The following is a 12,983-nucleotide window of genomic DNA, read 5'->3' on the forward strand; positions in this document are numbered from 1 at the left end:
ACGTGACAGAAAATATCGGATACAGATTTCAGGACACATTCCTATCAGCTTTTACTAGCATTACAACCAAGGACTATATTCTGGCGCTCAGCTGTGGCTCACTGTTGTAGCTTGTGCCTCGGATGTGTGGTAAGCCCTCAGAATAACCAGTGAGTATCTTATTCGAAGATTTATCTGTGACAAACAAATCGCGGTGACGCTATAGAAACTGAAAATAAATCACATTCCCGGATGAGGGTGCTCGAGATAAGAAAACTCAAACAATCAATTTAGCGGGTATTTGTTTGCAATCCGATTTACGTTATTGCCATTACTCATGCAATTAACTAAATACTATTGGAGGTTAATGTTAAGAATATAAATTAGGTAGCTGCAAATTTCAGTGTACGCTTTCAGTTTCCATACGGTCATGAACGACGACTGTCAAACAAAGCTATGACGAGCTGGGCATTCGCTCTATAGAAGCGTGCATTTCGCAGTTACGTGCGATGTCATTCTAGGTAGTATGCGCCTCGAAAATGAAAGACTTAAACTTTACTCAAATTTTCATCAAGCAATCTTTTAACTATCCTCTTTCAAAATCACGAATGAGAATTGGCCGTCACAGTGCAAATTTTGGTATTAAAGAAACAAATAACCCAAGATTTACCGATATGATCTGAAATTCAAAGTGGCAGCAATCCCCGTGTTAGCTCTATAAATGAAAATACAATTTTCGATTTTTGAAAATTTAAGACGGTGAAAAATTGTTTTTACACCAAGAGCTTTAAATTGAACCCCTACAAGTGGTAGATCATAAAAAAATTGTAGAAGTTGGGAGTCCGAATATCTGTCCCCGACACGCATTCTTTAATACGAGGCAACGAGTTGACTTACAGTAACATGCAAATTATGTCAGGACATAAACAATGTCGACCAGCAATCTGTTGCAACCTTTCACATCCAGTACTCACGGCATGAAAAGTCTGGGGTTTTTTCCAAACAAGAGAACAGCACGCGCTGTAACTCGCATATTTAAGTACATGTATTTGCGATACGATCCAGTATGGCTCCAGGACAATTGTATTTTTCTTTTTGATTTTTTGTTTGTGTGTTTGTTGGTTTGCTTGTTTGGGTTTTGGGGCACAAATTTTCGTTTTTAACCAGAGCTGTAAGTATGCAAGCGGCAATGTATCTCAACATGTGGAAAAAGTAAAACACACTGCGGCTGCCGTATGCCAATCGACTCAATATACTGAGAAAACTCGATTCTGACTGCAGGCGGCCAGATAAGATGTGATTTTCCCCACAGCTGTTATTCGGTCATGTCTAGGCTGCGCAAAGCTTCCAATTTACATCGACCCCAATATCACTACTTGCAAGTTTGTGCTAAATAATTGAAGATATCTCGGATACTAATCCGACATGTTCTTCCAAGAGGCCATTTCTTCAAACCATTACTAAGTAATGTCTGGAATGATTACTTCCATGGATTTCCACATGGATAAAACACAGACGTTCTTGCTGTATACAAGAACTGATGTCTACCGTTTCGCCGAGATTTCTTGATGTGCAACAAGTTGTTCCGTGTATACTTTACGCCACAGTCCCCCCGCTTTGCACTTGATCGCGAGATTATAATTTTAACACAGTGGCACACGAGTGGTAATGATACGAGTCAAAGCACTTTGTCAGTATCGGAAGATGTTTTCGGCAATCCAGCGGAAGGCATGCTTTGAAAAATGACTTTGTTTCGTTCATGGGCGCTTCTATTCCATCTATGGCCAAGAAAGTATACAATTAATCACCGGAAACTTTTGAGACTAAGCGCACTGGAAGCGAAGTGAAGCCTACACTCGTTTGAGACATACAGTCTGCATGTACCGTGTTCGAGATGGCGCGAAAATCATTAGAATTTGTGAAGTGCGCTCGTTCGATACACATACGGTTGAAGAAGAATGGCGCGAAAGAGCCTAAAGTAATCTAGACGTATTTCATGCTGCTAAATTATACACTCTAATCTTGAATCACGCTTGGAGCGAGATTCTGGTTTGAATAAGAAGGCTGCGGAGATGAACACAATGTACGTTCGGTCGCCCTGAGAAATAAACTCCACAAAGCATGAAATAAGCTTTAAATTGCGAAGTTCGTGCTGACTACTTTGCACTTTAAGGAGTGCCAAAATATTTCCATATCGTGTAGCATCGTAGAAGAGGCTTGCTTTTCAATCAAGATCTACATGTTGCCAGTAAACCCTCAATTCTTTGAATCGTGTATTTCTGATTTCTCAGTGGTTCTAATGGTTACAACAAAAAGTACCGTGCCCGAAATGAATTCCAGATTTGAGTTTCCCGTCAGGAAAAAAAAGCATTATTATGCGAAGGTCTACATATGCAAGATAATGGATTCACTGAAGTACATCATTTGAAAGGAACGATAAACAACTTGACGAGTTGATTGCACTACTCGAACACGGTGCAACCTTAATACAACTACTAACTCACTGACAAGCTCCGGCTACCCTCCGAAGAAGAATCATCATCATATTTTACTTCTTCACGACTTCCTGAATATCTTTTTGTGTGAAGGAGTTGCATTGCTTTACCGTGGTTCAGCGTATCACACATCCTGTTAACGGTCGTCAAAAGTCACAGCGACATGAAAAGTTTATGCAGCTTTCGTCCGAAAAAGGTGCAATCATTTCAGTCAAATCTTCTCAGAATGCCTTGGACAACAAATTGAAACAGCATTATGACAAGCAGAGAGCAAAACCAAATGTAGTTGTTGTCATTATGAATGTACCATTTGCTACTGTGCCACCTTAAATTGTAATAAGCTTTCCGATATACCAAGTATATACACACGTCAATAAAGTCTGTTGTTTATGCAGTGCATCATGTCTGTGTTAATTATCGTTTGCGTTTAAATATTCGACAGCTAAACAGAAATGAATGAAGTCCACACGATTGTGATCACTAAAAACTTATTCGCCTCTGCGCATGTGTAATTGTAGCTTCTCACAAGCAATGTGTTACCTATATTGGCAAATGTTATGTTTTCCTTCTTAACGGGACAACGACTTCTGCATTAAAATATCGCCGTTCCTGGGAGCTCTAAAGCCCCCTAGCTTTCTCGCTCTTCACCCTGTTGTGACCAATGATCTGCATCGAGTACGATTATTGTTGTGGCATCCGTATTCCACAGTTATTTCATTGGGGGAGGGAGGGAAGTGGAGGGATGGGTACGCTGAAAGTGCAATTGTTTACGACACGTATAGTTTACGGATTCATATTTTAAGAAGAATATTTGATAAGTTGCAAAACTCTGAGAGATATGAAAATTAATTATCAACTTCAATAATAGAAGTGATATACATCGCTCAAGTCCATGTGCTGTGGTACTCGCCTAACTGTTATGCAACATGCTATCGGGTACTGCGATATCACATACCTCAAGATTTAAATTGTATAGCAATACTATAGGGTGCACGAAAATTTTGCAAGATGATCCAAAATCTCAGGAACAGAAATCTGTATTGGATCAATTTCCAGTGCTGCAAAAACTGTGAAAAATTGAAGTTCAACTAAAGTCGGCCATATTGATATTTCTGACTCCATATTGTCGTGAATATAATGGCTATGAATTTCTTTTCATAGCACTTTATCGTATTAGTGACAATTTCAAATTAGGAAAGTAAGAGATGATGATAGTGGTAGTGATGGTGACAATGATCATGATGACGATTAATTTTACTATGTTTTTGTTGTTTCTGTAAACAATTATTCATGACGAACTTAAAACAACCTCTCAATTTTGTTTTCAATCAACTGCTTTGACGGTGTGCTTCGTTTCTCTTGCGATATGGTTTTTATCAGGAATGTCTGCAAAAAGGCCTATACGGTCGTTTGCCACGAGACAGTGGTGTTGCGGATACGTATTTCGATAAGTGTCCGTCCATTTCTTAGCTTTCTGTCAATTTATGATCGAAAATAGAAACTTTGGAATTACAACCCCCAGGGGGTAATTGGGATCACAATCCAGTCCTGATTTCAAAACAATAAGTGGTCGGTCAATATAAATGGTGATGAGCTTCGGCTGACCTTGAGTCAATATGTTAAGCTTTAAATAAAGACCACGGCGGTGGGTCATGATCGTTAACATTTATATTGTAGAGTTTCAAATCTCCCGAACACTTCAAAGAAAGACACTGTCTTTTTGAGGCAAGACGACGCATACTCTCCAGGCCAATGTTACCTCTGCATGACATCTTTATAAAACACCTGAATATTAATGTTAATGCATCAGATGGGCCATGATTTAGCGACATCCATAGTGGTATATCAAAGAACAAAACGTAAATACGACGGTGATTTAATTATTTATAAGAAAAGCTATAGATGTGCATACATGTATCTTTGAAATATTTGAAAGAATATATACATAGTATTACGTGTATAGCGGTATCTTTTAACTCTTGCTCAACGAAATAATCCTCGGAAATCCTCGTCCTCTGCGTGCTGTTGTTCAACTTATTTTATCTACTGGTTTAATCATTGTTTTGGCACGACCGCACACCTTTTGCCTACGGTGTACTAGGCCTTTCATAGCCCAGCTACAGCAGCTAGGATTGTAACGGAAATATGCTCTTCAGTTATAGCGTGCTTTGCCTCTCTGACCATCGCCTATGCAACTCACTGATCCCCGAGCCTGTCTCACAAACGATTCAACAGCCCCGTCTCTCGTGTCGGTGAGAAAACTTCAAGACGAGCCGTATACAGATCGAACAGCCCTGGGTGCTTTCCCCCCTCATTCTTGGCGACACTGGCGTCGGTAATTAAGAGATAAAATTATCACTCGAAGGACCTTCATCTCTTGTTCATCCCAGAATTCCAGCGGCGTCAAATACAGGTTGGCACAGATAACCCTATAGACTTGTGTTCCGTCTCTCAAAATTATCAATTGTCTCTTCAGACTTTTTTTCTTCTTTTACAGCCACTTTTTCTCACTTCGCAAAACTTAACAGTTTCATGTCTCGGAGCCGGCATCTCACCCATTTCGACAAGTCATTGTAACTTCCCAAGGAGCTGACGCTACTTAAAGATATTGAGCTCGTCAATTTTCAACAACTCGTTTTTTCCATCTCTTGCCTCTGGAAGGCCGTTGGATATTTAAACACTGTAGCTAGACAGGTATTATTATTGCAGTTAGCTGTTGGTGCTGGCTAAATACCCTCAGGCATTGGCAGTATGAGCCAATATCCTGGTGTACAGGGCGTTTTTTTCCTGGTATGTCCCCTCCAATAATGGCCATGTATACTTATTGATAATAGAGTATTTTATACGACAATGATACCAAAATTATGTTAAAAGTTTACTGGGCAGAATCTGCTGCTTAAAATCAGTGTTTGCGGCAACGTAGATAACTATCATAATGTTTCTCGTGCACAGATCTTGAATATTTGAGCAAAGGCAGTGGGGAGAGATACCCGCAAACGCCGAAACGAATATACGGAAAAAGTAAAGTAGTTTTAAATGGACAAAATAAAAAAAAGTTGGAAATTTTATAACGTTTCTTTTATTCAGTACCTATTCTCCACGTTTCGTGACTATGTATATGTGCGAAGCTGTGAACAGTGCTGCGAGAATTCGATTCCTGCCGGGCAAGATTTGACGCTTTCTACATTTTCATCGTCTAATCAAAGCACACCTACCGAGCTTGAATCTTTTATTAGAGAAAAGAGATAGAGACAAAAACACGCCGAATTCGTGCTTACGATTGCTAATACCACATTACTGCAAAATAGCTACATTTATTTACTGATAAGAGGGGGAAACATCTAACGCTCACTGATTGCACATTTTGGAGAAACTTTATCCAACGTAGCATTTTTCTTCATTTTCCTGTCTAACATTCAGGAGATGGCGCCTAAAGGCGACTGAAAGCCGATGTTGCAGCTTTTAACGTAGATCTATAAGCATGCATTTTCGAAATGCATGAGACTTTCGGGTGACACTCGAAGTGGAATGTTTCTGCACGTGGAAGTATTTCGCTGTTAAGGTAGAACGCGCCTCGGGGACAGATTGTCGCACTCTCAAATTTCTACAATTCCTTTTCTGATATACCACTTGTGGGGGGCTCATTTTAAAGCTTTGGAGAATGAACAACTTTCACCGTCTTAGTTTACTTTGAAAATCGTGAATTTTATTTTTAAACCTTGGAGTTAACACAGGGATGGCGGCCATTTTGAATTTCAAATATCGCAAAATGTTGAGTAATTTGTATCGCTTGTTCCAAACTTTGCATGGTGACGACTGATTTTGATTTTTGATTTTGAAAGAAAATGGTTGAAAGTTTCACTTAGGAAAGTTTGAGCAAAAGTTTAAGTCTTTCACTTTCGAGGCGCATACTACCTTAAAAGTGTACTTTGATGATACTTTAACCGGCCAGTCGCTGTAACTTTTTGATGATTTTTTTCACAGTTTTTGTCCAGTATGTCAACAGCAGTTCCTTGTTCTAGCCCTGACAGCTTGTTGAGATACGTAGTATTCAGCTTGTCAACTCAGCCACTACATTTATAGATCGCATTGTTAACAGTATTCTTGACAGGTGAATTCTGGTCCGGACTGCATTTTTTGTGTTTCAACATTCTTTCAGGAACAGCATAAGAACTTGTTGTTGACATCATGGAAAATAAAACTTTTGTTCAGGAAAATAATTACATTTTCTCTGCTGCGAACAGTACATCACAAAGTGTTAGCCTGCAGACACAACGCATTGGGTACAAATACAATGTTGTTGTTGTTTTCAAGTTCATTGTTGTTGTTTTTGTTGTTGTTATTGTTGTTGTTGACAAATAATATTCTAGGTCCGGCCTAAAATTTAGTAGCAAACAATACTGCTAGACGCCACACGCATACCGGCGATATGATTTGGGGAGTAGAACTGCATTTGGCAAATACAAACACCACAAAAACACTGGGAAATGCGTCAACAATCAAAGCAAATGAAACTTTGACCAGATCTACATTATATTTCTATCGCAGCTGATTGACACGGGGAACCTGCTGTGTAAACGGTATTACAGAGTATGGACAAAGTGATTACTGCCCACCAATTATATCTTCCTCAATAAAAATGTAAGTATTAGTGATGTTTTTTCTGTTAAGGGATCTCTGGCGCTGGAGACAAACCGAGGCTGCTTTTGATCGGATAATGCGGCTTTGACTGCCCACCTTCATTACATTTGCACGTGTAGTGAAAGTTTATGAGGTTCTGTTGGAGATTTGATATATTTCTTGTCCTTGCGATTGAGTTGCCTACGGAACGAGGTTTAATTGACATGTCGGCACGAAAGAAAAAGGGCAACAGTTTAAGCTAATGATCACAAATTATTACCCTGTTCACTCTAAATTCACCCTGACGACCATGCTGCGCTGACGGCTCTCATTCGCCGTTCCATGGCGTCACTATATTGAATCTTCGCCACTTCCTTGAAAGCAGAGGCGGCGTCTTCGCCCGAAGACGTCAGAGAAAAGTAGAAGAAAGTGATACGGTCTCTCTTTTTAATAGCGAGCTGAACTTTTACTGTCGACTAAACTAAGTCTGTTTTCTGAGAATCCCTTGTCCTTTTTTCAACCAGCTGATTGTTGGCTTACATACAGCCTACCTTCGGATTTCAGTTCGAACTTGCCGACACATAAAATGCTAACACCAACTTAAAATTTTTCGAAATTCTTTTTCTTCTGAAATCTAAGACACTATGAGGTTTGTACATTTTGTGGCAAGGGTTACACAACTGACAACAATCGAAAGTAAAATTACTGATATGTTTATCTTTGACTAATTCTAGTCAAGCGCAAGTAAATGAAAACTATGAGCATCAAAAACAATGCTTGCTCCTTTTGTCGAGACTTTTGGGTTTTTTAAACATTTTCGTAGGGGTACATGCGGGCTCATGGCCTTCCGATGTAGCTGTGAGTGAGACAGTACATCATCTTTAACATTAAAATGTTGTATTCATCTAAATCCTCAATGTCCCGTGTATACTTACCATTCCGCATGTAACAGAACCATTTTAAAATGTTAGCCAACTTTCTTCGTGGCATCCACAATGAATCTGTTTTAATGTCATACTTTGCTTGGAAACCGTATCGGCTTAAAGTCTAGCTAATGGCTCAATTTGTGGAGTGAGCGGCCGGTACAAATCATCATCCTCGCCACTAAGGTATTGCCGATAAATCAAGGAAATTCAATCTGATTTCGGTTCAACTCCGGGTCAGACAATAGACTTTGTACGTGTTTCTATGATGCAGATTAAAGAACCAGTGGCTATAAATGTTGATGATTTTTTTTCACTTTTTTGTTTTTAATGTCAAGTACATTTCTTGTTCTACTTCGCAAAGCCTGTTGCGACATACAGTATTCAGCTTGTCAACTCAGCCTGTACATATGCAAACTCTTTTGTTGTTTCTGAAAAGTGGATTCTGGTCCGGACTATTATTCAACTGTAAGCAATAACAGTGTATTCTACTTGTCTAGATGTTGTGTTGGCAATCTAAATAGTAGGCAGTTTATTGTGGTTTGGGGAGACGAACAAGAACCTGCAAATTGACATACAAAACAAAAATAGTGAAACAAATTATCCAGTTATACTGAGCTGCTGACCCTTTGAGCGCCAAAGTCAATTTTTGTCACTCTTATAAAATATACCTCAGTCAATTTTTGCCAGATTTTTGTCAAATTTTTGATGCAAAACTGTGGCCAATGAAATGTTTTGTTCATTTGGTCCAAAATTACAAGAAAAATTACAGAAAAGTTTATAAAAATAGGTAAAATGTTGCACTGAAATTTTGATGGGAAAAAATACAGCAATCAAAGGGTTAAGAACGTACATTGCAGCTCAAGACTTCACATCATTGCATTGGCCAAAGAACAACGATCAAAAAACCGAATGGCGGGAAGGACGCTCGACTGGAAAGAGGATAAAACTCACGCCGACAAAACCTATTGCCATCATTCTCTCCTTGCAGCATTACGAGTTGGAGAAGGAAGGGAAAAAAATTATCTGCCGGCTCGGTGAAACTGCGAAAGCTTGCTTTTAGTTGAGTTCTACTTACCGCCAGAGACAGGTGGTTCAGCGTTGAGACTTGTGCAAGCTTCTTGGGTTGCCATCTCTTACGTCCAACAAAGGGCCATGGAGTCGCATCCACAATGGAAATCCAACCGACAAAGGTTCTGTTTCAGAAAGGAAAGTCGGGAAGATAGGAATCAAACGATGTGTAACGCAATAAGGCGGCTAATATACATAAACTGGCTTCCCTTCTCCGAGACCCACCGATAAGTAAAGCAATTTGGTCCATGACATGGCATATCTATTAGGCCGCTGATAACCAGACCTCCATAAAGGAGAGAAAATAAATAAAGAACGAACGTAATACGCCTAAAATACGGCCTTACAGTGATTGGCTCGTTGCAGATAGGAGGGGACGGGCTTTGAGGCGTGGTGCACCGACGGGTATATTACAATAATTGCACAGATTTTTCTAAGTGAGCCAGAGGTGAGTATGCGGAGTCTAATACACTTGCAATGCTACGGAAAATTCCATCCGTCCATTTGATAAAAGCTTCTCCTCGGAGAACGGTAGTAATACAATAGCTCCATGCTTCACGGCTACGTAGGTGGCGCTATTTCAGTCTCATATGCTGTTGAAGCTTCACAAGCTCTTCAACTGCGCATCAGCAGTATCATAAAGCGAAGTGGAGACGCTGTTCTCCATGAATATTATTATCCTTTCTTGTCCTTGAGGGAAATCGGTTGATAGCTTGGCAAATATCAAAAACAATTGAACTTGATTGCAAAAGTTGAAAAAAATCCTTAAAGGTAAATCGCAAATGTTTTCGTCCGAAGGAAGTGGATTTGAAGTGTGTTTGAGAATGAGAACAACCTTGAAAGGGAAGGTCAAAAGACCAAAATGTAAACATACATACATGCATACATACAGACATACAGACAGACAGACAGACAGACAGACAGACAGACAGACAGACAGGCAGACATAAATGCACGCATGCGTACATACCTATATGTGAACAATACAGTGCACTCTATGAAAGGTTACGATAGGACAGACCGAGTAGACGCTTGTCTTGCAGGCAGATAGATTCTCAGCGACACATATTGGGAGTTTGAAAACATGGGATTCAACTAGAACTCTTGTCAATAGACACACTCTGTAACAGCATTAGTGACAGTATATTTGAAGTCAGCCAGATTATTACATTCTATTTTGAGCCAGTGGGTATATGACAGTGCCTTAGCATGGTGCCTCGTTAAGTCAAGAGCGACAGGCGAGTTTTTTCTCACAAACCATGTCCATCAAATAACTCAATAAACTAATAGCTTTAAAGCTGTCACTTGAAATGGCCTTTTGTACAAATATTTCAGTATGGTTTTTAAAATTCAATTATCTGGGAGACTGAATGTAAGCTTGTTGCAAATAAGTTCCCAACGTTTCCAGGTAACACACTTATCGTACATTGGTATCGTAACCCCTTGTATCTTAAAGAACCTGCGCAGTAAAATCCATGGCAATTAGGCCTCTACCTTTAGAATTCACATTCGCGATGTGCGATCCTGTCTATTTTTAATATTTGGCTTTCAAATGACTTCAAATCTATGTACCTGAGACGAGGTGTGATGATAGTGTACAACTTCGTCATCTTTACCTAGTATGAATTAGTTTTCAGTCTGTGCACACGTGATTTCGCGAGCACTCAACTTGCACAGAAACACACACTCACATGATCAGACCGACAAATTCTACAATTACGCACAGATGCGTACACTTCTCAACACATGCAAGCACATATATAATATACATACATAATATATACTTAAATATATTATATACACACACTTCAACAGAGTAGCAGATTTAATCACATGAATTAACATATATATATATATATATATATATATATATATATATATATATATATATATATATATATATATATGGCCCAAACAAGGGACTATGTGCCTGAGGCTGGATGACCATTTGATGCTCTCCTTACTTTCGGGTTCATAGTCCCTGGTATGGGCTATAATATATTATTTCATGCATTTAGTTTATTTAGTTTACATACAAATGACAATCATATGCTTTATTTTCAAATTCGACGAAAATCTGTTGAAAAAAATAGAACAATTGTCATCATCGAACGGCGCATTAAGCTTAATATATTTCCACAACTGTTATGTGGTTTATCAAATTTTTATGCATAATTTGGTAAAACAGTATTATTTGATCATTTTTAAATCCTTAAGTTGTCAAGTTGAAAGTAGTCCCGATATATATATATATATATATATATATATATATATATATATATATATATATATATATATATATATATATATATATATATATATATATATACATATTAATGTGTTTGTGAGTTGACGACAAGACATTATCCTTGTCCGTCGTTATTGGCAAAGTACAAGCACGAAGGCTTCTTTCCGCCACTTAACCTAGGTTACTAGAAAACCCGTTCATAAATTGTAACGGAAGCCGTAAAACTTCAAAAGGGGCGGGTGGTGAAATCGAATGGTGAAAAATGCGACTGACCTAAATCATATAAAAATAGTATCTACGCTATATGGTTATGCTGAATTGAGTTATTTTAGAGCCTCCCTGTTGAAATATGATAGAATGATCGTCCTCCACGTAGTCAGGTAAGGAAATGGCTGATATAGACTTTTACGTAATTACCAATAGCTGCAGGCGGCCGGATACAGAATAAGTTTTAATTTGCTATGCGATAGGGTAACGGTCATTTCTAGGAGATGAAATAATTCTCCAGTACTGAGTGGCCGAGTTTAGAGGATTGCATTTTTCTGAAGGGGCGAAATTGAGTATTCCAGGCCAGAATAGAATTTGGATGTTTAATGCTTGAAAGGGAAGACTTTCAGTGTGTTGGTTCTTTGAAATCTTCAAATTTCATCAAGTCACAAGGACCTTAATTTTAGAATCTTGCATGTTCTGTATCTGATTTAATATCTCGAACAATCGCGTACGGGCATTGTTACCTTGGGTGTGTATCAATATTGCGCATGGGAATTGGTGAATGCGTACATCGAGGCCGTTTTGAAGGAATATTCACAAAGTCAGGGAAAATCAAAACGCCATTCAAGTAGGTATTCATAGCACTACGGGTTAATAGAGTTTAGAAATTTAAATTACGTCTCGCAATCATTGACATCTGATGGTTAAAGGAACATTTCGTAAGTTGTGTTATTCGATTATTTTGCACTTTTTTTCAATTAAAATTATTTGGTCGAATTAACTCTCTACCTTCCCGTAGCTTGCACAACTGATAAAAATAATTTTAGGTGCATTTATAAATCTCTAATTATGTGGAGCTGATGCTCAATATCTTTCTCACTCTTGTGAATACTTTGCATTTTCTTACAAATCTTTGTCAAAGACTCATTTGTATACATAATACATACTTATACTATATATTTATATCATATACATGTCTATAATATATATATATATATATATATATACACTTACGTACTGACGTATATACATACATACTTACATACATACATACATACATACATACATACATACATACATACATACATACATACATACATACATACATACATACATACATACATACATACATAGAGTACATATATGTATGTATGTATGTATGTATGTATGTATGTATGTATGTATGTATGTATGGGTTAAGTGGCTTTCTTTCACGGAGGTTTACCTCAAATTAGATATTCCTTTGGTGCGGTAGCAATAAATCATTGTGTTACTCAGTTTGTAGCTACAGTATCAGATTGAATTCATTCGCGTGTCAGGTGATCTGCATTGCTGTAAGCGGGATTCACATCTTCGACAGGGGCGATTTCTTTGAAAACGATGCCGTAATTTATCCCTAGTTATTCAAAGAAGGACGCATCCCACCGAGCTAACGGT

At 38.4% G+C, this 12,983-nt stretch overlaps 1 protein-coding gene across 9 annotated transcripts in view; it reads right to left on the reverse strand.

The window, feature by feature from the left end:
• LOC139140916 (PDF receptor-like) overlaps positions 1-12,983 on the reverse strand; it is a 141,986-nt gene that overhangs the window by 42,102 nt on the left and 86,901 nt on the right. For all 9 annotated transcript variants that reach the window (XM_070710406.1, XM_070710399.1, XM_070710407.1 and 6 more), the window contains one exon: positions 9,096-9,213. In XM_070710406.1, the coding sequence (XP_070566507.1) occupies positions 9,096-9,150 (55 nt within the window). In that variant the 5' untranslated portion in view covers positions 9,151-9,213. The remainder of the gene's footprint in view (positions 1-9,095; positions 9,214-12,983) is intronic.

The sequence above is a fragment of the Ptychodera flava genome, chromosome 9 (genome assembly GCF_041260155.1).
Source record: "Ptychodera flava strain L36383 chromosome 9, AS_Pfla_20210202, whole genome shotgun sequence".
Taxonomy (NCBI): Eukaryota; Metazoa; Hemichordata; class Enteropneusta; family Ptychoderidae; genus Ptychodera; species Ptychodera flava.